The sequence below is a fragment of the Miscanthus floridulus genome, chromosome 11 (assembly GCF_019320115.1).
Source record: "Miscanthus floridulus cultivar M001 chromosome 11, ASM1932011v1, whole genome shotgun sequence".
NCBI lineage: Eukaryota > Viridiplantae > Streptophyta > Magnoliopsida > Poales > Poaceae > Miscanthus > Miscanthus floridulus.
Genome location: NC_089590.1, coordinates 48202502 through 48227370, shown reverse-complemented (window position 1 = coordinate 48227370; position 24869 = coordinate 48202502). Strand labels below are relative to the sequence as shown.

The 24869-nt window shown below is 47.0% G+C and overlaps 3 protein-coding genes across 5 annotated transcripts; 2 read left to right on the top strand and 1 right to left on the bottom strand.

Annotated features, from left to right (window-relative positions):
* Window positions 1–1109: 1109 nt before the first annotated feature.
* On the top strand, window positions 1110–3679 carry LOC136493070 (uncharacterized). Its single transcript, XM_066489109.1, has 2 exons — window positions 1110–1524; window positions 2342–3679. The coding sequence occupies exon 2, from the start codon at window positions 2449–2451 to the stop codon at window positions 3397–3399; it is 951 nt and encodes a 316-aa protein (XP_066345206.1). The 5' UTR covers window positions 1110–1524; window positions 2342–2448; the 3' UTR covers window positions 3400–3679.
* Window positions 3680–5601: 1922 nt separating this feature from the next.
* Window positions 5602–12938, bottom strand: LOC136493055 (uncharacterized). 3 transcript variants are annotated; one of them, XM_066489088.1, is made up of 14 exons: window positions 12906–12938; window positions 11044–11246; window positions 10811–10898; window positions 10622–10692; window positions 9555–9669; window positions 9310–9389; window positions 8875–8959; window positions 8701–8781; window positions 7523–7617; window positions 7323–7373; window positions 7088–7168; window positions 6474–6546; window positions 6056–6133; window positions 5602–5939 (listed from the first exon to the last, which is right to left on the bottom strand). In XM_066489088.1, the coding sequence occupies exons 2-14, from the start codon at window positions 11151–11153 to the stop codon at window positions 5907–5909; spliced, it is 1041 nt and encodes a 346-aa protein (XP_066345185.1). In that variant the 5' UTR covers window positions 11154–11246; window positions 12906–12938; the 3' UTR covers window positions 5602–5906. The 3 variants fall into 3 exon arrangements, with proteins under 3 accessions (XP_066345185.1, XP_066345186.1, XP_066345184.1); XM_066489089.1 differs by lacking the exon at window positions 12906–12938 and having other exon boundaries at window positions 10811–10895; window positions 11044–11263; XM_066489087.1 differs by lacking the exon at window positions 12906–12938 and having other exon boundaries at window positions 11044–11262.
* LOC136491902 (uncharacterized) lies at window positions 11488–12463 on the top strand. Its single transcript, XM_066488107.1, has 2 exons — window positions 11488–11745; window positions 11882–12463. Exons 1-2 carry the CDS (start codon window positions 11488–11490, stop codon window positions 12461–12463), a joined length of 840 nt encoding a protein of 279 aa, XP_066344204.1.
* Window positions 12939–24869: the final 11931 nt, after the last annotated feature.

Below are 24869 nucleotides of genomic sequence, written 5' to 3'. Positions count from 1 at the left end.
GATCTAAACACTATCGGCCAAATAGTAAATGACGTTTAATCATTGTGGAGTCTATTCAATGCGGTCGCTCTTAGGCCCCGTTTGGTACAGATCCGGACGGCTCCGGCTCCCACCTGTAAGACACTGTAGAAATACTGTAGCTCGGAGCCGGTTCCTCTCTCCTGCTGCCTTCTCTCACTGTAGCTCGGGTACTGTTCACGAAGCCAGCGGAGCCAAAATTTCGAGCTTCGCCGGTGAAGCCGCTGGCCGTGACTGTCTGTGAGAGGGAGAGGGAAGGAGAGAGAAAACGGCTCTTGCTACAGTGGATGAACAGTGAAATTGCAGGCGGGAGTCGGAGCTGTCTGGAGCAGTGCCAAACGGGTACTTAGTGTATGTTTGGCGCAGCTCTCTACGGCTCCGGCTTCACTGTGCGCTGCGTGAAATAGGCTCCGACTCCGCCTGCCACCAGAGAGGAGCCCAAGGAGCCGGGTATTCGGTGCTTCGACCGGCTCTGTCACAGTGCATCTACAGGGAAGGAGCCGGAGCCACCAAAAGCTACGCCAAACACACTCGGGCGTCCCCATCATGTCGCTAGCGAGAGCCTAGCTCGCATGTCTTTCCGAGTCTCTGACATGCATTCGATGTCTAGCTTTTTTTACTATTTCTAGCTAGCATGTTAGCGGACGATTTATAGCATGTTCGGTTGGCTGGTTCGTATCGTTGCTGGTTCGTGAAGAAGTACTGCTGGCTGATTTGTGTGAGAGAAAAATAATGTTCCGGCTAGAAATTTACGATCGTTTACGACGAGCCATAGCCAAACGAACATTTTATTAAACGTGCTTCTTGGGATACCCTTACAAAGCAGAAGAAAAGGGTAGCAACCTGTAGTGTCGTCAATGGGATGGCAAAGTGCAACACCGCTAGCAGCAGAGTTATGTAGCGTCGATGCTAGACCCCATATATATTTATTACGGAGAAAGAAAGAAAAGAATGCGGTACTTTATGGAATGTATATACGAGAGATCTCAACAGATTATATGCGTAAGTACAACAACGGCGAAAGATTTACTAACCAGGATTTCTCACGAAATTGAACCGTATCTTTAAAAAGCAATATAATAAGAAAATAAATTAAAATACAGCTGAACCGTATCTCTAGAAAACCAATAATAGGGAAATATATAAAATAAAATAATAAAATACAGCTGTGAGCAACTGTCCTGTTTGGACCAACCACCTCTCCCCCCCCCCCTTCCGTGTGTCTCCTCCTTTTCCGTTCCAATTCTGATTCTCACGAGGACAGACATCGAGCCTCGCCTTGCGGGTGGAGGACACATACCGATCCCAGCGGCGGCGCGGGATAGTGCACCCGCGCGGCGCGCGCTCTGTCGCCGATCGCCGTGGCCTACGGCCGACACACCGGCGCTGGGGGTTCGCTAGCGCGCCGCTGGTATCCCGCTGCCCCCGCCTCGGCGCTCCGGTGCATTGTTCTGCCGCCGCCTCAACCGACGCTTCCTCGGCTGCTCAATCTCGCAAATTCGTTTGGTAAATTACCTCCCAACTTCTTCTTTTCTGATGAAAATACCTCCCGACTTCGTTTGCTCTTCCGAAGCAATTTTGATGCATCGTTATTAAACTGATGACCTAGGATTCAATTTGTTAGCATTATGAGTTGAAATTCTTCGAATCGTACGGTTAGGGATTCTATTCTGCGGACTTTATGATCGCTCGGTTCTGCTAAGGAATTGGGTGGGCGGGGGATAGATTGTGTGCCTTATATTAGAACCTTATTGTTAGTTCTACAGTAATTTTCGAGAATTTTGCTTCTATACGTCCAAGACCCTTAGGTAGTTTATAGATAATGCAGTAGATTTACCTCTCTGAATAGGTCAGCTGATCCTGCATCAATCTGGATAGTTTTTGCTTGATGGAGTCTTTACTGTCGTCTTTTCTTTTTCCCTGTCGTGTTGGTGTTATATATGTAATTAGGTAATGAGCAATGATCACCCTAATCATAACGCAATAGTTGGTGGATCTGGAGAGGAGTTCCATCCATAGAAGTCACCGAAATTTTCAAAGGGAAAGTGAGACAGAGCTTTGTTAGACAATTCAAAAGGGAGTTGTAAACTTGTAATAGGCTTGTGACGCTGAACACGTCCAATGTTTGGTGGACAGAGCCATGTCAAAGATAAGCATGAAGTACTAGATTGGAAGCTTCATTTGTTATTGTTGCCCATTTGATGTCTACCGTTGACAAGTATTATGTTTCATCTACTGTTGCAAATAAATAGATGTGTTGCTAGCACCTACTTTTGTATGTGTTCCATCTGTTGATAAATGTCTTGCTCCCTTTCCCTTGCAGGTTTCCTTTCTTAGTGTTTTGTTCGGTTTCTAGGATGTGAGAACAGCCTCTGTGTTGATAATAAAAGTGAGAATGCTTGGTGGTCTGGAGTTGTGGTGCTTTATGTAATGCACCTGATCACATATTTCACCAATATCATTGGTGTGGTGACCATTGCTCTCATCTCTATAGTCTCCATCTTGGGCCTAATTTGCCTCTGCCGCTCAGTGTACTTCCAACTGTGGATCAAAAGAAGAGGCTACCAGCGGCTTAGCTACTTCAACGGGCCATGGCTGACTCGGATAACATTGATGCTGGTTGCATTCTGGTGGGGTATTGGCGAGGTACTCAGGCTCACCTTTGTGAACGGGGAGGGAAGGCTAATCTCTAACCGGGCATGGCAAGTGAACGTGTGCAAATTCTACATCATCTCAAATCTGGGGTTTGCAGAACCAGGATTGTTCCTCTTGCTCTCTTTCCTTCTTAGTGCAGCTTTGCAGAAGCAAGAGCTTGGTACCTTGAATAGGAAATGGAACCGGAAGACTATACGTGCAGTATTCATTCTCTGCTCGCCTTCTTTGATCTGGGAAGCTTGTGTTGTTTTCGTTGGTGGTCGTGTTTCCTCAGATGACGGTCAGCAATCAAAGGTTTCAAAGTACTGGTATTCTGCCTCTGCAATCCACAACGGCGACATTACATGCACGTATCCACTGTTGAGCAGCGTATTTCTTGGGGCGTTTTACATCATTTTGACTGTCCATGTCATGTTTGTCGGACGTCAGATGCTGTCTTTGGTGATCAACAAGGGACTCCGGCGAAGGATATATATGCTCATTTTTGCCACCGGAATATTACTTCCCCGAGCGTCACTTCTTGGGTTATCAGTTCTTCCTTGGCCTGGTGAATTAGTCCATGAGGCTCTTGTGTTTGTTTCCTTCCTTGTGTTGATGCTTGCTGCTATGGTCGGTATCGTTATTCTGGTTTATTTTCCAGTCGCCGATACTTCTGCCATAGGTGACCAGGAGCATATAGAGATGCAAGCAAGTCGTGACATATCCTATGATAGCCTTTTGACTTGATGTTCCGCTTTTTGTTCAAGGACTAACTGAGGGGGATCCCATGCTACTTCCCCTGGCTCTGGCCATATTTAGTCTTGAAACTCCGGCTGTGACTGTATCTCCAAAATTTTGTGAAGATAGAACAGGTTAAAGTAGGGATAACATTCTGGTGTTTACTTTTTCCCCCTTCATCTTAACTCATGTGGCATGAGAAGTCCTGTAAAATAGTTCCTTAGATAGTGAAACTTTACTTTGTACATTGAGGTAAAGCTTTAAATATCAGCCTTTTGGATGAGCTATATCTTTTAAGCGATGCCTACACCATTTAGCAGGATATTGTTTTCTGCGCGTTCTGTGAGAATGTTTAACGATGTCCAAGATCTATACCAGCTTAAATGTGCTTTGACATCATCAATTATTTGGTAATAATTTGGCAGCTGAAATCTGTTGTTAGCAATACTCCTTTTGTTTTTAAATATGGAATTTTGGAACTAATTAACTTGTTCTGATGATCTTTTTTGTTATTAAAGAAGATGTAACTCGTTAAGCTTATTTGAATGTATTTTATCTTAGGTTTTTTTTATGTGTAATTCTAGGAAGCTGTTTGGTTCTACCGTTGGTAACGCAAACATAAATGAATTAAAGCTGCAGCCGTTACTAATGAGAGATACAATTGAACTAATTTTATTTACATTTGCGTTATTGTTGAACCAACTAAACAACACGTAGGATGTATTTGCTGAGTTTTAATATATAATTCTCCCTTTCCTCTGAAAAAATACTGGCATATAACCTAGTCAAGTGTTGTAGATACGTTAAGGCATGCTTGGATCCCTTGTTCGTGCTCCTCTCGCCACATTGAGTAAGAAACTAGAATAGGTAGCGCGTTTGGTCACTTTGTTCGCCTACCTCTCATGCAAGCAAGGTTTTTCTTTCTAGCTTAGACAAGTTGATTTGGCTCGCCTCACTAGATGAGGTAAGAAAATCCAGTGAACCCTTAGAGCAATACCAATTCCTTGTCCTATCCTGATCTACCTCTCTTTTAACAGGCGGAAACAAACCTCCAACTAGCTCCTCATTCAAGCCTAGATGGATAAGGCCCTCTCATTTCTCTGTCCTCACTCCTCAATCCCCACGTGTAGGAGCCCCTGGTCTAGCCATGAGCAACCATCAAGCCTCCCACGTTAGACATTTCTGTCATAGGGAACTCCTACCTTGTCGGGCCATGAAGGGAAGAAAGAGACATTAACATAGAGAATACCGTCACCGAAATCCTACTAAAATCCTACTGGTTATCACCTCCGTCTCCTGGTCCTACTTGCGTCATGTCACCCTCGTAGTAGAGCCACTCGTGCTGGCTCACAGATTCACAATAGATCTGTCTAGGCTTGCCCTTGCCACATCCGTCCGCTTGTGGCTCCTGCTTGAACCACCCTAGCTGTAGAAGGGACGAAGAGGATTGAGTGAGCGGGGGAGAGAACAGCGGGGCATTGAGGAAGGAGAAGAATGAGAGAGCACGCGCAAGAGGTTGATATTTGAATGTGTTGTGTTTTTTACTTATGTTATTATTTTCATTATTCTTAGGTCGTTTTATTTTTGTTTTGTGTTGTGTGTGTGTCATATGTCATTTTTTCTATTTATAACCACATTTCTCTACTAAAGTTTAACTTGCAAGTTACAAGACATGTATAAAATATATAGATGGGTGAAATAGGGAAAGGCAAGTAGGTAGAAAGGCAAATAGGAGTGTTCGGTTGGAGTGCACTTGGAAAGTAGGGGCTGGATCTTGGACGAGAAAGTCCTATTTGAAGAAAGAGCTAAAATTTGATGTTCTGAGTGTGTTGGTTTCACGAAGCAGAAATGCCGGAAACCAGCTGTCCCACTAGGCGCAAATAAAAATGTTTGGGCTTCTACACCGGATTAGTACTGTACTTCACAGCCGAATTGCTAACCATGTAGGATTAATTTCAAATGTTTAGGCACAATGCTTGACAGACGTTTTATTTTTGGGCTTTTTCTCCGTCTTCAGCTGCTAAATACTACAGTATGTTTGGATTTGGTACACCTTTCACAAAGATCATCCATGCACGGGCATAGTTATTTGGGTTTTTGCTCGTTTCGGCTCCGTGGCAAAGATAATTTGTGTGGCTTTTGAAAATTGCTTCTCAAAGCAGGCTTCTTCGATTGATACCCACTAAGCTTGTCGAAGCCAGCAGATAGAGCTATCATAAAGTGCTTATCCTGCTTGATAGGAGTATAATAACCTCACGGAAAGCATTACAATGCACTCAGCTTTACATACAGACATACAAGAACCCTCGTACAAAAGACACCGGCAGGTCGCAGAGTGATGTCATAAACAAAGTAACTCATGCGACATGGGGGAGTTTGCCACCAGATGATGAAACCAATGATTGATTGTTCACGCTTGAATGATCATCTTGAACCTTTTTTTCTCTTCGACAGGAAGAGAACTCGGATAGGCAGATCTATGCATCATTTTCCTCAACACTGCCAATACTTTATGTCTAGTGCTGCCATTTTTTAATTAGCCCAGGTATCTGAGAAAAGTGAAGTGCCAAATATTAGGTCAAGGCAAGGAAACGAAAAGGGGGAGAAATTGCATATATTTCATCAAATAGTAAAGGTGAGATCAAACGATAGGTTCATTACTGACCTCGACACCGTTCGGCCCTATTCTGTTGCGGGATATGAAATTCAGTATGTGCGATGCGAATTCTTCAGGTACATCTTCCTGAAATAACAATTTGATGATGTGTCAAAAGTGGTAAAGATTTGTAATTCGTTGGCTAAAACCATATTCCTAAACCAATGCTTCCAAAAGAAAAGAAGTTCACAGACCAATAAACAGCACTCGGAGAATGAACCTTTCATTGCTAGTTCCTGCTGTTGCTATGTGTAGTGAAATTTTTAAAGTAGCCCTAGAGCATTCAGGCAGAGCAGGATCATCACAAGCTCTAGAAATAACCACTGAACTGAATGAATCTAGAGGAATGGTACAAAAGCTCCTAACCTTGAAAGAATTATGCAAGGGACTCATATATTGACATAACTAAAACATACTAAGAACCAACCTGTATGGCATGTCCAGTGTGCCGAACCACCACCATTTGAAACTTTCCTTGCATTTGACCAATTGTTAAAGCTCTGCAAAATGTAAAGCAAATAACCAATAAATTACACAATTTATCTTCAATAGTGTATCGTCGAGTGATCGAAGGTGTTTGATGTTTCAGAACACTTAACTATAACGACAATAGGATTCCACATCCAATGAAAGCGACATTTCAGAACATGACAAACAATTTTACAAGAGGCTTCACTTCAATAAAAGCAGCATTTTGATAATTGATTAGCACCCATCTGTTTGTCATTCAAAAGCTCTAGCAGCAAAGCCTGGCAAGAATTTCCATATTTTGTGAACCATAATCATGACAAGCAATTGACTTTTGCTACCTTTTGATTTATAGTTTATCAGTGATAATCAACAGCTGATAGACTAAAATTCATAAAATATATATGCTACAGGCTGACTTTGCAAGCCCAATCTCTTGCAACTGACAAGCAGCAAAACATTGAATGCTAGTGAGTTGAGTCACTAGCAAAAGGTGATGAAATTAAATGTTGAGTAAACATCATGAACATGGACTAGAAAATAGATAATTCCTCATACTCGAACATAACAAACCTGTCTAGTCTGTCAGTACCAGCTAACAACAGGATCTTTTGCACTGGGCAAGATAGGAACTTGTCTGAAAGACCTTCATACCTAACAAAGAAACACATGCACTTTAGTATCAACTAATCACAGAAGAGAATTAGTAAAAAAAAAAAGGGGCATCAGAAGACAAAACGATTTTACAAAACATGAGTAAATGACAGATTTTCTTTTTTAAAAAGGAAACATCACATTGAAAGCATACCATCCTTTCCAGTACTTTTCTGTTTGCTCAAGAGGAGTGCGATATGTATAGCTGAAACAAAGTATGACAGCATAATTAGTTTTGGAAATAATAACAATACTACATTTGCAATGGTGGCCAACAGGCCAGCATGATTCTTTATGGGCATAGACCTGTGAGATACAGTACTAAAAACATGCACTACTCAAAGTACTGCTCACCATTCTCGTGATTCATCGTATTTCAAGGTAGATGGAATGGACACACGAGCAGACTCGACGTTCCTTAATGGCCCACCTTTGACACTCCACTCAGTCTGCATAATTCCGAAATTGACTGAACAAGAAATAAGGCGGGGAAATAATTTTAACAATATCAACTGCTGCCTTAGCAAGAATGGTTATAATTGCATGGTTTAATATGCATGACACTGATTCAAAATGGAAATTAGTTTCATTGTATAGTTGTTCTTCCATTTTATTTTCAGCCTTTGCATGTTTGTGTCCATGTCGTATATACACAACTCAGGCAAAATATTCAGTGCAAACCACATCTTCGGTGCAATCCATGAAAACCCCATTAAAACCATACTTAGGAGTTTTCAAAAAAATTGAAACTATGCACACCAATAGTGCATCTGTAGATGTGCATTGTCACAAAATTTGAGATTCAAACTCGTTCTGCAAAAATTCATATAAAAATAACAAATTTCATTGGCATATGAATTTTGTCCTCTACTAGTGCATATGCCAATGAAATTTGTCATTTTCATATGAATTTTTGCAGAACGAGTTTGAATCTCAAACTTTGTGACAATGCACATCTACAAATGCACTATTACAAAAACTCGACCGGGGGGTTAAGACTGCCCCCGCAGCATTACAAATAAGAAGGACCTTCTCACCCGGCCGAGAAAACCTCCGCCCCCACCCTTACACGGTGGCTTTCCGTCGCCCAAGTGAGAATTGGGCCGGTGCCCCCCCAGTGCTTTGGTTATGGGGACGGACGAGGGGATTTTTTTAACCTCAGCCTGAAATTCGCTTTTTTAACCTCAGCCTGAAATTCGCTCCCACGAGGAGTCGAACCCAGGACCTGAGGAGTGCCGTTGGGTCACCTAACCTTTGAGCTAGGCGCCCTTTGGCTACAAATGCACTATTGGTGTGCATAGTTTCAAATTTTTTGAAAACTCCTAAGTATGGTTTTGCAAAGGGTTTTCACGATTGCACCGAAGATGTGGTTTGCACTGAATATTTTGCCACTCATATGTGACTGACAGTTACTCCTTTCAGCTTAAAGTGATGAACGAGATATCTCTTAAGATACTGAGGACAATGGATAACTACACACATTCAAAGCTGATTTGAGGTGTCAGAAACAATGTAGATCGAAATCAACATACTGCTTTTTCAATGCTAGGAAAATGCTGTGCACGATTTGCTAAGATCTTCTGCATATGAACCAGTGAAGCCATTGCTGTTCCCTGTTTAGAATAAAGATATGCCAGAATCAGTAATAATGATTCAGATTGTACAACCACAAAGTAAGATGCCAATAAGGAAAAACTCTTACTAACCTCAACAACATCAACGACAACAAGCCCATGAAGATTTCGAATTTCTTTTCTTGCAGCCACATGTACAGCCACTGAACCACCCATGCTAAAAAGGAAGTTCAACCATTCTATTAGTAAGTTTTTTCAATGCTTTAAGCTATAGATAGAAATAGAAATATTCTATACAAACGGGCTGGCTGAATTTAAAAGATAAAAGGAGGAATTCTATAAAGCAAAGCGATAACATATATTAAGCTGGAACCGACTAAGAGCAAGGTGTTTCAGTGGAAGTTTCAAAAAAATAACTTTTCAGGGTCTATTTAGGTAATTCGCTCCTCTGTTTATATTGTCTTTGGAAAGCCTCATCTAGGGTTAGTTAACCATTTGTAGACTAATTCAGATAATGTGGGCACAACAGAAGAAAACAAAAGGGAAAAATGCATGCTGCTGACTCACCTATGCCCAACGAGTATAATTGCTGGTGGCAAATCTCCATACATTGTACGTATAACAGCTATGACATCATTGGTAAGAGTCTGCAGAGGCAAACAAAAACGCTTTTAAAGACTGAAATGGTCCAGCAATGAGCCAATCACAAAACAACTTATGTAACAGAAGTGCAGCCACCAATTAACTAAATAAGCATGAGAGTGTAACCATTATGATTATAGAAAAGAAGTCTGGAAACATGATGAACATACTTCGATGGACAAATCCAGATCATCAATCGTTGTTGATTTCCCATGCCCCCGTAGATCCATGGCAACAACATGAGCCTTGTCCTTCATTCGACTTGCTGCTAGAGCAAATGAAAGCCTAAGGCAGATCAAAGAATAATTGCAGCAAAGTAAGCACACCTTTTTCCAATAGACAAGTTTGCTATGGCAATATTGCATAAGAAGGCAAGTCATTTAAAGCAGGCGCTACAAGATTATCGGGAAAAATTGTCTTTACATGCTTCCCTACCAAGCAAAGCCTAAGGCAGATCAAAGAATAATTGCAGCAAATTAAGCACATCTTTTTCCAATAGACAAGTTTGCTATGGCAACATTGCATAAGGGAAGTCATTTAAAGCAGGCATTACAAGATTTCGGGAAAAAAATGTCTTCACATGCTTCCCTACCGAGCAAGGTTTCAAATTGTGTTTGTAGCGGAAAGGCACCAATATATACTAAAACACCTATAGAGGCATATATAACACAGCTATAGCTAGCTATTTAGAACCATACCAAGAATAAAGATCAATTGTGAACATTGTCGGGAAGAAAACATTTGATTGCAGCATCTGTACATTCAACATGTGCCCTACTGTGGGTTAATAGTTAACCAAAAATGAAATTCAACAAAATGTTTGTGATTTCTACGTTTTCAATAACACACATAGGGAAAAAAAAAGGTTCCAAAAGGATTGCTCTGGAAATCCAGCAAGATGCACACACAACTCTTAATTTCACAAAATAAGCATTTCACACTGGTTTATTCAAGCGCAGCCCTTAAGCTCATTAATATGCACTAACTTTGCCCCACGACTTTGAATGTCACAGATAGCAGCTGTTGCTTAAAAATTCTTTTATGCTCCATCCCCAGTTCCTCACCAATACGTTTACAGTGCAAGAATAAAGACTATTTAGAGTTCAGATTGAACCCATCCCAATCAACCTCAGTGCCCATGCTAAGCATTTCCTGCAAGTCCCAACACATGGACATTCGCACAATTCACCAGCAAAACGTGTAGACTATTCGTAGATAAACCTCGGCGCCTACTTACCCTGAGTAGCCACCTCCGTGCAGGCAGAACACGACGGGCCCCTCCGATCCGGCCGTGTACACATTGAAAACCTATAATAATTAGAGAAAAAATATATATAAGAGAAGAGGAGGATCCAACATTTAGATCGCATCGGGTAACAGAAGCACCCGAGAGAACTCCGGCTAAGGCCAAAAGCCCAAAACCCACGTCGTCGGTGTCGGGGATGGCTACGCGGCGCTCCTCGTCGAAGTAGGCGGACCAGTCCAGCGGCGCGTACTTGTGGAGCGAGTGGCTGCTGCAGAGGCACCGAATTAGGGCATCGCAGTTCCGAAAGGGGAATTAGGAGGTGCGAGAAGTGTGTGTGTGTGTGTGTGTGTGTGTGTGTGTGTGTGTGTGTGTTACGTGTTGCGGGGAGAGAGGGCGGGTGACGGGTGGCTTACTGCGTGGCGGGGCGAGGCGGGACGGCGGCGGCGGAGAAGGCGGACGAGTCCTCGACGGTGGGCTCCTCCTCCCCCTCCTCCTGCAACGAGGAGAGCGGCGGGGGGTCCATGGACGGCGCTGGGACTACGGTGGCAAAGGAAGCGGCCGGTGGTGCCCGCGAGAAGAAGCCGCGAGACTCAGAGGGGAACACGACGGCGAGGAGTGAGATCCTCTGCAGTTGGCCAGAGAACTTCTCTCTACGGTTGCTGGAAATCTGGCCGCCCATTCCTATCTAACGGTGACCAAAGCATATACAGATGCCCCCCTCAGCTCGCTGGGCCTGGCCCAATATCTTTCCGAATGTTTTGAGGTTGTATTGTACTCCTCCGTATAAAGTCTCCTCCAGCGTCCCCTTCTCAGGCCAATATACTAGTAGTACTAGTAGTCCATTGACGCGGACGGAGATGGCCGAGGAGCAGCAGACCAAGGTGGTATTGTCCGGCTCCAGCTGCCCGGTCTTGAGTGCCGGAGTGAAGGAAGAACCGGAGCAGGGAGGCGTAGCCCACGCCCACGGCGGCGGAGGATCACACAAAGAAGCCGCGGCGGCCGAGCAGGCAAGCCAAGCCTTGGAGCGGCCGCGGATCACCATCAGCGTCGACGTGAGCCTGCTCCACTGCGCCGTCGCCGAGTGCCACCGCCCCCTCAAGCCTCCCGTAGTCAAGGTGAGATGTCACGACAACCAAATCTAGGCAACAGATGGTTTGTTTGCTTTCCTTCAATGGCCTTGGATTGGATAGAACGAAGATTGATTCTTTTGCGCCACGGCTGTGTCTTCTTCATCCTTCTGGCTGGCTGCAGTGCGAGGCCGGGCACCTGCTGTGCGGGGCCTGCCTCGACGGGGGCCACTGCCGCAAGTGCGACCGCGCCACCGCCTTCGCCCACTGCGGGCCGGAGCTGGACCTGTTCGTCGGCGACGCCAGGGTGCCGTGCCCGTTCAAGTCCTACGGCTGCGGCGCCTCCGTCGCGTACCACGCGACTGCCGCGCACCAGGACGCGTGCGCCTACGCGCCCTGCCACTGCGCGGTGGCCGGGTGCCCGTTCACGGCCACACCGCCGAGGCTCCGCGACCACCTCGCCGTCGACCACGCCTGGCCCCTCGACACGCTCCCCACCTACGGGAAGGCGCTCCCGCTCCGCGTTCCGGCGCCGGCGTCGTCGGAGCCGCAGCCGCAGCAGCTGCACCACCGCCTGCTGGTCGTGGAGGGCGACGAGCGCAGCCTGTTCGCGCTGTCCGTGCGCCCGTGCGGCGGCTCCGGCGCGGCCAGCCCCATCCTCGCCGGATCTGGCGCATCCGTCCTCTCCAAGCGCAGCGAAGCGGGCGTTTCCTCTGCAGGTAGCAGGTCGGCGCCGCGGCACCATCCTCGCCATTGCAGGCAGTAGGTCGGCGCGGCGGCCCCATCCTCGCCAGGCGCATCACCAGATCGGCGCGGCGCTCCCTTCCTCGTCATGCGCGGCACCGGGCCGGCGATGCAGCCCTCGCAGGCGCGGCGCGCCCGCCGTTGGTGTCGGCACTCCTCTTCTACTTCCTGTATGGGAGATGCACCTGCTTACGGATGGAGAGCACCATAGCAGCATAGTCCGATCGCCGCCGCACGCCCTTTCGCTCCAAAAACGTAGTCCCGGCGCCAAAAGTGACGAGCAGCCGCGCCAGGAAATAAAATAGGAGTCTCTGGTACGTGAAAGGCTACGCAATATTGGGCCCCAGGCCCAGCGAGCTGAGGGGGGGGGGGGGGGGGGGGGGGGGGCATCTATATATGCTTTGGTCACCGTTAGATAGGAATGGGCGGCCAGATTTCCAGCAACCGTAGAGAGAAGTTAGGAGAGTGACCAAAGGAAACAGAAGAACCCAGAGGCCAGAGAGAACGGCCGATTCCGAAGTCAGAAAACGCTCTCTACGGAGGAAGTGGTTTTATGTTTGTCTTTTTCTTGGGTAGTCATGTTCCTAAATAAATACACTTCTACTGTACAATATTTTGAAAAAATAATGTACTATAATGTAAAACTATAAATACACATACTTTTCCCATCTTATAATAAGTTAATAAATAGCATCAACTTCTTAAATTTTACAAATTTTATAAGATAGAAAAATAACATCTAGACACCCAATAACCACATTAAGAAAATATAATCCATAGCGAACCTAGTAATACTAGTTCAGTGTCATATTTTTTTATAAATTTAATTAATTTTAAAATAGCTTGACTTATGACAACTCTAGAGGTTGATTCAATTTATGATGAAGGAAGTGATAGTACCTAAATTGTTCCATCATGTAATAATTACACTTTAACAACTGAGAAAGTAGTAAAACCTGTAAAATCTAGATAGTCCATTGTCTAGAAGTGTGCGTATTTATTATAGGATAAATTTTAAATGCTAAAAGTACACATATTTTAATACAGAAGCAGTAACTCGTAGCAATTGTTGTGTACCTGAAAAATCGTAATGGCATCTCATCATGTTTGTAAAATTATAATTTCTCTATTTAAATTATAAGATATTTTGGCTTTTCTAGATACATAGCTTTTATTATGCATTTAGATTTATACTATGTTTAGATACATATTAAAAATAAGTGTATCTAGAAAAGTCACATGTCTTATAATTTAGAACGAAAGAAATAACTCGTAAGCAATAAGAAATTGTTGTGTATTATCTAAGAAACATTTTACGTGGTTTTCTATATTTATATTTATACCTAATATTAAAAGGTTAAAAAAATCTGTGTACCATCTCTCACTCTCTCCTACGTCCATCCATCTCTGCTCTCTTCACCGTCCTTATTGAGTTTGGAGCTCTTCTGTCTCTCACTCTCTTCCACGTCCTTTTGGAAATTGGATCTGCAAAACTTTCATCGGTTTCCTCTCTCACTCTCAGCACTGCCCTTTAAGTTTGGAGTTACATAACCTTCGTTCGTTCCATCTCTCGCTCTATCCCATGTCCTCTTTAAGTTCGGAGCTTTAAAACCTTTGTTGGCATTGCACCACTCATAATATAGTTGCCTTTCACCTTTCTTAAACTCACAAGGGCACACAATAGTCATCTATTTAAGTTAAATCAATATCATCTCAATTTGCCATACATGATTATCTTTTATAGCTCTAGCATTTATTATGGTTCTTGGGATTTATTTGATTTAAGGTTGGGCTAAGTTCAATTAAATCCAACAAAAGTTACCTCATTATCATTGGCACAAGTGCCGGCCAACAAATTGTACATCAAATTATAATGCACGAACATATTTGTTAGCTGTCGGGGACCAATACTAGGGTACCCGAAGAGGAGGAGCTAATGACCATCAACATTGATTCGTCTGCGCGATCAAGAGCGCAACTACGCCACTTGCCGGGCTCTGCCTCGTCCGGTCACCGAGGCCATGGGCCATGCCACGTCTGATCCCCGAGGGTTGGTTCCGCCTCGGTGGGCGATGCGGCCGTGGGGCCCGTCTCGTCCGACCCCCGAGGGTTGGCTCGGCTGGCTCCGCCTAGCCCGACGTCTAAGGGCTGGCTCCGCCTCGCCCGACATCTGCGCGCGACTCCTTTACAACAACGCGCGGAGTAGATAAGGCAAGGCGCTCAAAGTCAACCGCAATACCGAGGACCGTACCCTATACACCTGTAGGACAGTACCGTCAGGCCATGCCAGAAGGGTGCTTTGCAACCTTCCAGGCATGTCAAAGCCCAAACAGTGTTGTAGACGCCGACATTTGCCTCACAGTGTTGTGGGTGTCGTCATTTGCCCTCGAGCACGGATCCTTACGGAAGCTCACAACAACCACAACGGTCCAGAAGGTGTGACCCAAGGTCAAACTTCTGGAGTCGTGCAGGGAGCGTTCACACCTCAGCACAACCCGTCCCCGCGACATGTCATTCTAGGGAGCTCACATTGCCCAAAGTGATGGACACGTGGTCATTGTGCTGCCTACTCTCTGTATGGCTGCTGATCAACACACTGGTTCACCGCGCCGCCCGCCGGGATGGAGTGAGATGTGATGACCCACTAACAATGCCAGGGCGTGGCGTTGCCAGGGGACAGGTGCCCGGTGTGGCCATGTCATGGTCAGTAGACAGGCGCCCAACGTGAGGCTATCTCTGTCACCGCCTGCCATGTCAGCGGGGCCCGCATGGAGTAAAAGGAAGTTCCAGCGACCCTGAAGGACTTCCTTTGCCTCTCGTTTTCCTTTTTTTCTCCCATCTATAACACATGCTCTCCCTTGGTCTATAAAAGGAAAAGCAGGACACCCCACTAAAGGGATCGATTCATCGCATCACGCATCACGCCGCATCACAGCAGAACCACTAACCTCGAACACATAGCTGAGCAGCAATCAAGCTCTCATCACCCATTCGACCTTTCCATCATAGACTTGGGACCTATCCCTCTCTCGCCTATTTGTAACCCCTACTATGAACTTTTCAGTGCTAATAACACAAGCAGCAGCCATGAACTGGATGTAGGGACATTTTGCCCGAACCAGTATAAACCTTGTGTCTTTTTAGCACACCATCCGGGCCAGATGTGCAATAACACAAATTTACTCGTTGGTGTTTACTCAAAACATCAATAATTGGCGCGCCAGGTAGGGGGTTTGTGCATCCCGACATTAACATCAAGCCATGGATGTCTAGTCATGGCATCAGCTGGGTCCCAGGTGCACACGTGCGCTTCGGGGACCTAGACTTCGTCATCACAATGGAGGGAGAGCTAGCGCGAGCGCCCGTCGTTGTTTAGCCCTTCCACTCCACTGGCCTCGGCGTGATCACCGAGAGGCTCGAGGAGCTACGGCCACATGCGCTGGAGGCCCACACCCTCGGAAGCGGCCAGCTCCTCAACTTTGACTATGGAAGGTTGGAGCGTCAACTCAGCATCTTCCTAGGACCCCAACCGTCCTAGGAGGACCTGCGCCACCTCGCCTTCTCGTTTGCCAACCTCATGGTATAGCTTACTGGAGGAGAGCCGCTCTCCCTAGAATGCCTCATCCGGAGCACCTCGACAGTGCTCCCGTTTGGTCTCTGCAACGCCGTAGAGACCATTGGCCACCTTGTGGCGCAGTGCATGATCCCATCCCCCATGAACGATGAGTTTGTGGGGGTAATTGAACATGTCGTGGAGTCTTTCCACGATCTCCTCGTAGAGGAGCTGGAGTCACCCTCTAGCTTTGACTCCAGCAGGGGGAGCCATCACCCTTCTCGTGAATGCTTCATGACAGGTACCCCCGAGGGGCGCATCGAAAGCATCCACGAGGAAGAGGCTACCCCGATGAATGACCTCAACGATGAGGCTGAGGGGGAGACAGCAGCCCCACCTCACATGAGGGTGGAGCAGCTAAAAGCCCGACATCAAAAGCTCGAGGAAGCATGACTCCAACTCGAGCAGGAACATGCGAAGCTTGATCGGGAGATCGAGCGCCAAGGAGACGGTGGGCGCTCATGCGCCATGGCCCGCGACGTGAATTGGAGGATCATCACCGACGATGAAGCCCTCCCTCGGTTCGCTCGGGAGAGCCAGAACATCACCACTACGGTGGCCTTGCTCCATGGTCTTCCAGAGGCTATGACGCCCGAGGATCATTGGACCCACCACAAAATTTGCATGCTGCTTGAGCACGTGGCGGCGCAATAGGTCGAGACTTGTTGTCTTGGCGACACGAGCTCAACACCAGCTAGTGCATGCCTTCGAAGCGCCCTAGTAGGGACATGTTGGTCCACCAGGTGCCACAAGGCGGTAGGCAGCACACCGCGGTCCTGGTGTGTCAGCGTCTCGGCCACAACCGTGACGCACTCAACACCCTCGATGCTCGCAGACGTGCCTACGATAACCCGAGAGAGGGAGCTAGCTATGGCTATCACCCTCATTATGGTGGGCGCTATGATAGCGATGAGGACCAAAGCCCGAGCCCTGACTTACCAGGGCCTCAGGCCTTTAGCTGACACATCCTTAATGCTGCCTTCCCGCCATGGTACTGACCACCAACCAACATCCCCGAAGTACTCTGGGGAAATGAACCCCAGACTATGGCTCAAGGATTATCGGCTTGCCTGCCAAGCTGGTGGTGCGGATAATGATGATTTCATTATCCGTAACCTTCTATTGTTCTTGGTCGATTCGGCAAGAACATGGTTAGAACACCTCCTGTCCGATAGAATCCAAAGCTGGGCGGACCTAAAGGAGATCTTCATAGGAAACTTCTAGGGCACATACAAGCACCCTAGGAACCCATGGGACCTCAAGAACTACCGACAGAAGGCCGAAGAAACCCTCCATAGGTACATCCGGTGCTTCTCCCGGCAGTGCAACGAGCTACCTAAAGTCACCAACACTGACGTTATAGGAGCTTTCCTGTTTAGGACCACCTGTGAGTCCCTAGTTCACAAGCTAGGACGCAAGGGCCCGCGAACCACCAAGGAACTCCTTGACATTGCCACCAGCCATGCCTCAGGCAAAGAAGTGGTCGAAGCAATCTTCGACCGCCTCAAGGACAAGGTGAGGTAGGACGAGGACGCCGACGAAGGCACCTCCAATCGTCTTGCTAAAAAGAAGAACAAGCAATGACGTGAGGGCTCGCTCATGGCCGCCGCTGACCGCAGGGGTGGTCTGAAGCCCACGGAGGGCACTCCGAACCACTTTGAAAATTGCTGCCATGACCAAGTCATGAAGGAATTGTGGCAGAACCACCTAATCTAATGCCTCCCAGGGGTGCTCGTCTTTCATTAGACACTAAATACTCAAAAGAGGACACTAAATTACTCGGTTCCATCGGGCACACCCAGGGGAGAACCCAAAAATCCACATTTTTACCATCAGGATTACAAATGAGAGAATAAAGATTTTATCATTCTTAATCATTTCTTACATCACTTTAATACAACATCAGAGTATAATAATTATTATTATAACAGCGGAATGAAATCATATTATCAGAGTTATGAACAATTTAATTGAACAATGGAATATAAACATGTGATCAGAATTATAGCAGAAATAAATATCTATTCATGACATGTTGAAGTATTGATATATAACAATTATGACAACAGATTATAAACTTTCATTTATAAAGACATTTGGTGAGAGTTATAAATAATAACTACGATCACAGCATAAAGGAATCCTCGCTGAGCCCACCAGGAGGTATCCACATACAAGGGTCAGCCTTAGCATCCACCTATCACCTGCAATAGGGGGAATAAAACCCTGAGTACTCAATTGTACTCAGCAAGACTTACCCAACAGGAGGAAAAAAAAGACTCTAAGGATATGCAAGGCTATCTGGCTGGTGGGTTTATTGCATTTGCTGGAAGCATTACTAAGCGTGCGTCCTTATATTCGATTTTAATTAATAGCCGCATTGGTTAACTAACCATTCTATGTAAGCATCTGTGCTACTTTCAAGCAGGTGGTAAGCAATCAAATTTCCTTTTCTTCCATCTTTCATCTTTTAGTTCTTACTACGATGCTAAACCGTAGACAAGCCGTACCGGATCGCCTGGTGATTCGCAAATCAATGCCCCTAGCTGGGTATCCCGAAAACACACGCCCTGCTTGTACCTAAGGCACAAGCAGGACCAACCCATCACCCTCCTATCCTAGGGTCCAGGTCCCTGTCCAAACTTGGACTCCAAGCCCTCGCCCCTGAGTCCCGGACTCAGTGCGGTGCAAGGACCTCCTCCACCAAAAAGAAACCCTGACAGTCGGTCCAGAAAGAGCCGGATCCACGACAAGAGAGCCACAAGTCTTCCAAGCGCCTATACACAAGTATGTGCTCAGGATAATAAGTCTATGACTTGCCTAAAGTCTTATGCAATGGCCGATCATTAATCGACACAGACATGGAAAGCAGTGTAACCAATCCATGCCCTGCATCCACGGCGACACAACCTCTTAAACCCACCAATACCCAAACCATATCCCTGCCCGGTCACCATTTTCCTTTCCACCATTTTATTTTCCAAGTGATAGTAATACAGTAATATATTTCCTATCTCTCATGAGTAACAAGCAATCACTCGACTTCTATCAGAGTCCTGTAGCATAGCATTCTACACAATCCTGTTATACTAGTAAGACTCATAGGATAAAGATATATATACAAGTGGGTTTCATTCAACTCCTTAAAACTTAATGCACAAATATAATTTAACTATAGAAGAGTAGGGGTTATGCACCGGGGCTTGCCTGGGTAAGATATATATTAAAAAGTTAGTATCTGCATCTTCAGATCATCCACCAACAACTGGATAGAAAACCCATTGCATCATCTCCTAGAGAGATTATCATTACACCATCTTCGGATTCCCAATCATCCTTCAATTGATCCGTTGATCCATCATCGTACCTATATGATATGTATTAACGCAAATGCATAGATGTAAATAATCAACGATAGCCGGAATGCTTAGAAACCCGATCACGCCTCACAAGCTAACAAGATAGCTCTAACGCTGGTCTACGTATCCTTGTTGTCGAATAAGGCATTGCTTTCCAACCAATGTTTTAGTTATACAAAATCCAAGGTGTTTCTTTATTTTATTTTATCAATTTGATCATTATTCAAAATAGGGCATCATTATCTATCTAACAAACTAATTATTTTGGAACTACGACAATTACAATAAGTACCTAATATTGCTAGGAACCTACTATAGAAATTTCACGTCCAATACTATTACCAATTCACCATAACAATTCCTACAGGTCTACATTTTAATAATACTAAGCATGTTAAAATAATTAAAGCAACCCTAAAATCATACCAACCCTATGCGAACAAAATACACTATTAGGTAGATCATGATTTTAGAAACTTAATAAAATTAGTTTCATAATTTTTGGACTCCTAAATAATTTTATATTTACATAACAAAGCCCGCTCAGAATTTATATTAGGAAATCTACTCCAATTCACTGGAAACGGAAAAGATCACCGTGGCCCCAAAAGGCCCACGGCGAGCACGGTTCCAGCGCGGCCCAAGCCGATGATTTAGCGCGGCCCGTAGGTGCACAACGCGGCCCAGGCATGTGGCACCAGTCGGCCCAGCGTGGTGCAGCGGCCCAGCAGTCCAAGGCGACTCAGGCAGCATGGCGTGCGCGGCCCAGGCGCAGGCCACAGGCCGGCCCAGCGGGGCAGGCAGCGGCCCACGTGGGCGAACGGCCTAGCAGCGACGGCAGCCAGCGGTAGGCCAGCCCAGCAAACCGCGCACGGGCAACAGGCCGGCTCAAGCAGCTTGGCCCAGTCTCGGCACGCGTTTATGAAGAAAAGACCCTAGGTTTTTAACTAATCAACCTACCATCAAGCGCACTATTCAAATGAGTCACGTATTTCGCAAGAACAACCCTGTACAATATTTTTCTTGGATCCTTACCCTTCTCTTCATCTTCTTCAGACAGAGGAGCAGAGGAGGTCCGGTCGGGCGCTGCAGGATGTCTATGGGGCAACGCGGCCGATGAGCATGCAGGACCAGGGCGCGGGCGGTCGTGGTTCGGCCGGCGCCGTGGCGTGGCACGCTGAGGACAGCAGGCGCTGTGGAGATGGAATGGCGTGGCCACATGGCCCAGGCGTGCATGCGAGGGGACCGGCCACAGACGGCGTGAGGCGTGGCAACGGCGTTGGCCGGGCGGAGTGCGGGTCACGTTTGCTATTACGCTGGGGTGCAGGGCACGGATGCTGGGGTGCTGAGCGGATGGAGGCAAGGAAGAAAAGGGCCTCGATGGCAGGAGACGCATCGGCGCCGTAGCTGCGCGTGGCCCGAGGCAAGCAGCCGTGGTAGGGAGGGGCGGCGCTGTGGCACGTTGCATGATGAGCAACTGGGCACAGCGCACCTGGGAGAGGCAACGCCGTGGAGTAGAGTGGCGGTGCAGCGTGTGGTGGCTGGGAGCAGCGCTCGCGAGGGCCGGTGATGGAGGCTCAGGAGAAACAGGAGCCACTTGTAGCTGCAATGGCTCGGCTGCTGGCTGTGAAAATTCACCGCTGCAGGTGCTCAAAAAAGGTGAGCCGCTATCGGACTATTGTGCTCCCATTAAAAAAATATTGGACAAGACCACTCGCTGTCCCAAGCAAGAGAAAGCCGTGCGAGCAGCATGGACAGCAGCAGTAGTAGTAGCTCGACACATGCAGACAGTGAGAGTGTATATATATATATGGCGAAAAGTGGTAGCCGCTGAGACAATGCTAGAACGTGCAGTCGAGTGCCAGCTCGTGTACGTTTATCTGCAGCAAGAAACCAAAGCAGAGAGAGAGGGAAAAGCAAAGGCCGAGGATAGAGCGAGCAACGGTTCGGCATGGCAGACAAGACCAATGCAGCAGAAATAGAAAAGGAGGAAAGCAGGTCGCATGGTCATCTGCACGTCCAGTACAGCAGCAGCAGTACCAAGTAGAGAAACAGACACGTAGAGGCCGGCAAGGACACGTAATGCAGAGACAGACAAGACCGAGGCAGGTGGAGGCAGCGAAGGTAGCACGGCAAGATTATTAGCTCGATGAGACAACGGTGGCAGAGTGATAAGGCATAGCATGGCCGTTAGTTGTGCGCCTGCGCTCGCACAGAACGCGAAAAGACATGGCGAGGACTGGGGGAAAGAACCACGTGCTTTAAATAAAAAAACAATTCGGACTAGATCACCAGCTTTGAAAGCAAAAGATGAGCAGTCGGTCAACTTGTATCGTCTTATGTAGAGACGACAGATAGGGACAAGTTATCACTGCACTAAGCGCCACTGTTACACATAGGAGTATATTTTAAATAAAAAATCAGAGAAACTCATTTCGAAATTTTACTTAGGCCTAAATCGCGGTGCTAAACAAGCTCATAACACCAGGGGTGTTACAGGAATCAAGCTACCATGACACCAAGATGGCTGCATACTACTGAGAAGTCTGCTAGCTACTGATAAGTTCAACGACCTCGAGCTCAACCACATCTCGAGGCGCCTTAACGAGGCGATCGACGGGCTGGCAAAGGCGGCATCTGCCCGGGAGTCGGTACCAACGGGTGTCTTTGCCAGTGACCAACACAAGCCCTCGGTTTGCTATGAGGGGTCGAAACAAGCCAGTGATGGTCCACCCGTTCTAGGCTCAGGGGCTGACCAATCGTCGGCTCCATCTGGCCCTGAAGTCATGGAGCTTGAAGAGGACTCAGCAATAGAGCCCGACCCTCTAGTCGACTGGAGGACGCCCTACCTCAACTACCTCATCCGTGATACACTGCTGACGAACAAGATGGAGGCTCGATGGCTTGCATGTCACGTTAAGTCCTTTGTTCTTACAAGCAAAGTAACACTGGGATCCTACAACACTGCATCCCTATCGAACAGGGGAAGCATTTCTTGAGCGATATCCATAGTGGGGTCTATGGTCACCATGCCACACCCAGAACCCTAGTCAGAAACATGTTCCAACAGGGCTTCTACTAGCCTAACACGGTAGAAGCTCAGCCGATCTCTATGATGAAATCCGAGCAGGCTGTGCTATTCTTCCTCGACATCATCCATCGCTTTAGAGTCCCGAACTCCATCATCATGGACAATGGCACGCAGCTCACTAGGAAGAAGTTCCTCCGATTTTGCGATGAATATCACATCTGCGTCGACTGGGCCTCCATAGCACACCCCCAAACGAACAGGTAGGTAGAACGCACAAACGGCATGGTCCTACAGGGTCTCAAGCCTAGGATCTTCAACTGGTTGAACAAGTATGGCGCAAGATGGGTCGCTGAGCTTCCCGTGGTGCTCTAGAGTCTAAGGACGACCCCTAGCCGGGCCACCAGCTACATGCCATTCTTCATGGTCTACGGTTCTAAAGCCGCCCTCCCAACTGACCTTGACTACGGAGCACCGAGGGTCAGGGCATATGATGAACAAGGAGCCGAGGCATCCCTCGAGGATGCCATGGACCAGCTAGATGAAGTGCGCAACATTGCCCGCCTCCGCTCAGCTAAGTACCAGTAGGTGTTAGGACGATACCATAGCCGTTGAGTGTGGGGTCAGGCCTTCAATGTCGGAGACCTAGTTCTTCACCTCGTCTAGAGCAACAAGGACCATCACAAGCTCTCCCTGCCATGGGAGGGACCATACATCATCATAGAGGTGCTCTGGCTAGGTGCTTACAAGCTGAAGACCATCGACAGGGAGGTCTTCGCCAATGCCTAGAACATCAAGCAGCTATGTCGCTTTTATCCTTAATAAACACACACTTTCTTTTATTAGTTTTGTTATCGAACTCCCCGATCTTTTAGGACATCCGACCCTAGCAACGGTAAAGGGTTGAGCCTCACTCGGGGGCTAATATGAGCACATTTATCCAGCAAGCATTCTCTGTGTCTGCCCCCCTTTTTATGTTAAGACCTAAGAGCTAGGTTTACAGGAACAAGCTCTGAGTATAACTGGTCGGACTACGAGAGACCTACGCCCCAGTGGCTACGGTGTCTTTGCTCACCAGTGTTATTAGAATTAGCTCACCCACACTTCGAGCTTTTACAAATTTAATGACGGAAAGGGTCGGAGTATGCTAACCGTTTTATACAAAAAGGCGAGAAGAGCTAAAAAGATGTTTGCTATAACAAAATTTGAAAGCCTATCCATTTGTTACAAGTTTCTCTGCCTGGCTTATCTGCCTAACTAAATTGTTGTGTGGGATGTTCTCATCCTTTATCTCTGTAAGAAAATCTTGTCTCAGCAGGTAGCACAAGTCAACTCGATGGCTTAGCCACCGCCGAGAAACGATTTGGGAGCAGACATGGATCCCGCTCATCTCTGGTGGAGTCTTTCCAGACCCATCACTCTTACCATCGAGGTAAAACTGGTGCCCAGGTCGATCGAACGGCTCAAAGCCACTACCAAGAGACAAGCACCTTTACTTTACACATTAATTTTGCTACCGAGCCTCCGACCCTAGCAACGGCAAGGGGTCGGACATCGCTCGGGGGCTAGCAAGAGTGTCTACCTGGTAGACATTCTCTATGACCGACCCCACCTTACATTAAAAATTGGAGGCAGGGTGTGCGGACACAAAGTCTAAGTAAACCTGGTCGGACCGCTAGGGCCCTATGCCCTAGCTGCTTTGGTATTTTTGCTCACTAGCGTGATTAGAGTTTTTGTCTCCGCACCCCAAGCTCTAGCCTCCACCTTCTCGGGATGGGTTTGGAGGGGCCTACCTATGGAATCTTCATCGAGGAGAGGCCATCAAGTCACCCAAAGTCGATCGAACGGCTCAGGCCACTGCCTAGAGATAGATAGGGAGTAGTGGGATACACCATGCAGGTTACGCCGGCTCCACGAGCGTCGGATCCAAACCCCGCACAGACATATCCGATAAGCGCTCCCCGAATCCGTCTCTAGAGCCATCGAGGTAACTTTATCGACCCCCGCTTTTTCTTTTCCATTATATGATCATCCATTCATCCATTCTCATTCATTCATTTATCCATTCATCCAATCTCATGCATTCATTCATACATTCATCCCATACACCCAAGCATTGCATATGTAATTACTACATCACAACGCTTCATGTCGCGTCATGAAGCGGTAGTCATCTCATTTGATATGAGCAGCGACCGACCGTGGTTCGAAGGTAAGCCCACGAAGGGCTCAAGGCCGCCTTGCGTCAAACAGAGCTAGGGAAGAAAAACCGAGATGAGCCCCAGCGGCCTTGCCCGACCCCGCTCAGAAGCAGACAGGGACATCTTGACCTTTCTCGTTCGATTCTAACATCGAACCAAGCCCATAGAATCTCCATCGAGGAGAGGCCAACGGGCCACCCGAGCCTATCGAACAGCTCGGGCATCTG

Excerpts from the sequence above, each read along its gene's own strand:
- LOC136493070 (XM_066489109.1), top strand. The coding sequence starts at position 2,449 with ATGCACCTGATCACATATTTCACCAATATCATTGGTGTGGTGACCATT.
- LOC136493055 (XM_066489088.1), bottom strand. The coding sequence starts at position 11,153 with ATGGACCCCCCGCCGCTCTCCTCGTTGCAGGAGGAGGGGGAGGAGGAG. Across the intron at positions 7,618-8,700 it reads TTCCTAGCATTGAAAAAGCA|ACTGAGTGGAGTGTCAAAGG; the intron begins GTATGTTGATTT and ends GGAATTATGCAG. Across the intron at positions 5,940-6,055 it reads TAGGGCCGAACGGTGTCGAG|ATACCTGGGCTAATTAAAAA; the intron begins GTCAGTAATGAA and ends CACTTTTCTCAG.
- LOC136491902 (XM_066488107.1), top strand. The coding sequence starts at position 11,488 with ATGGCCGAGGAGCAGCAGACCAAGGTGGTATTGTCCGGCTCCAGCTGC. Across the intron at positions 11,746-11,881 it reads TCAAGCCTCCCGTAGTCAAG|TGCGAGGCCGGGCACCTGCT; the intron begins GTGAGATGTCAC and ends GGCTGGCTGCAG.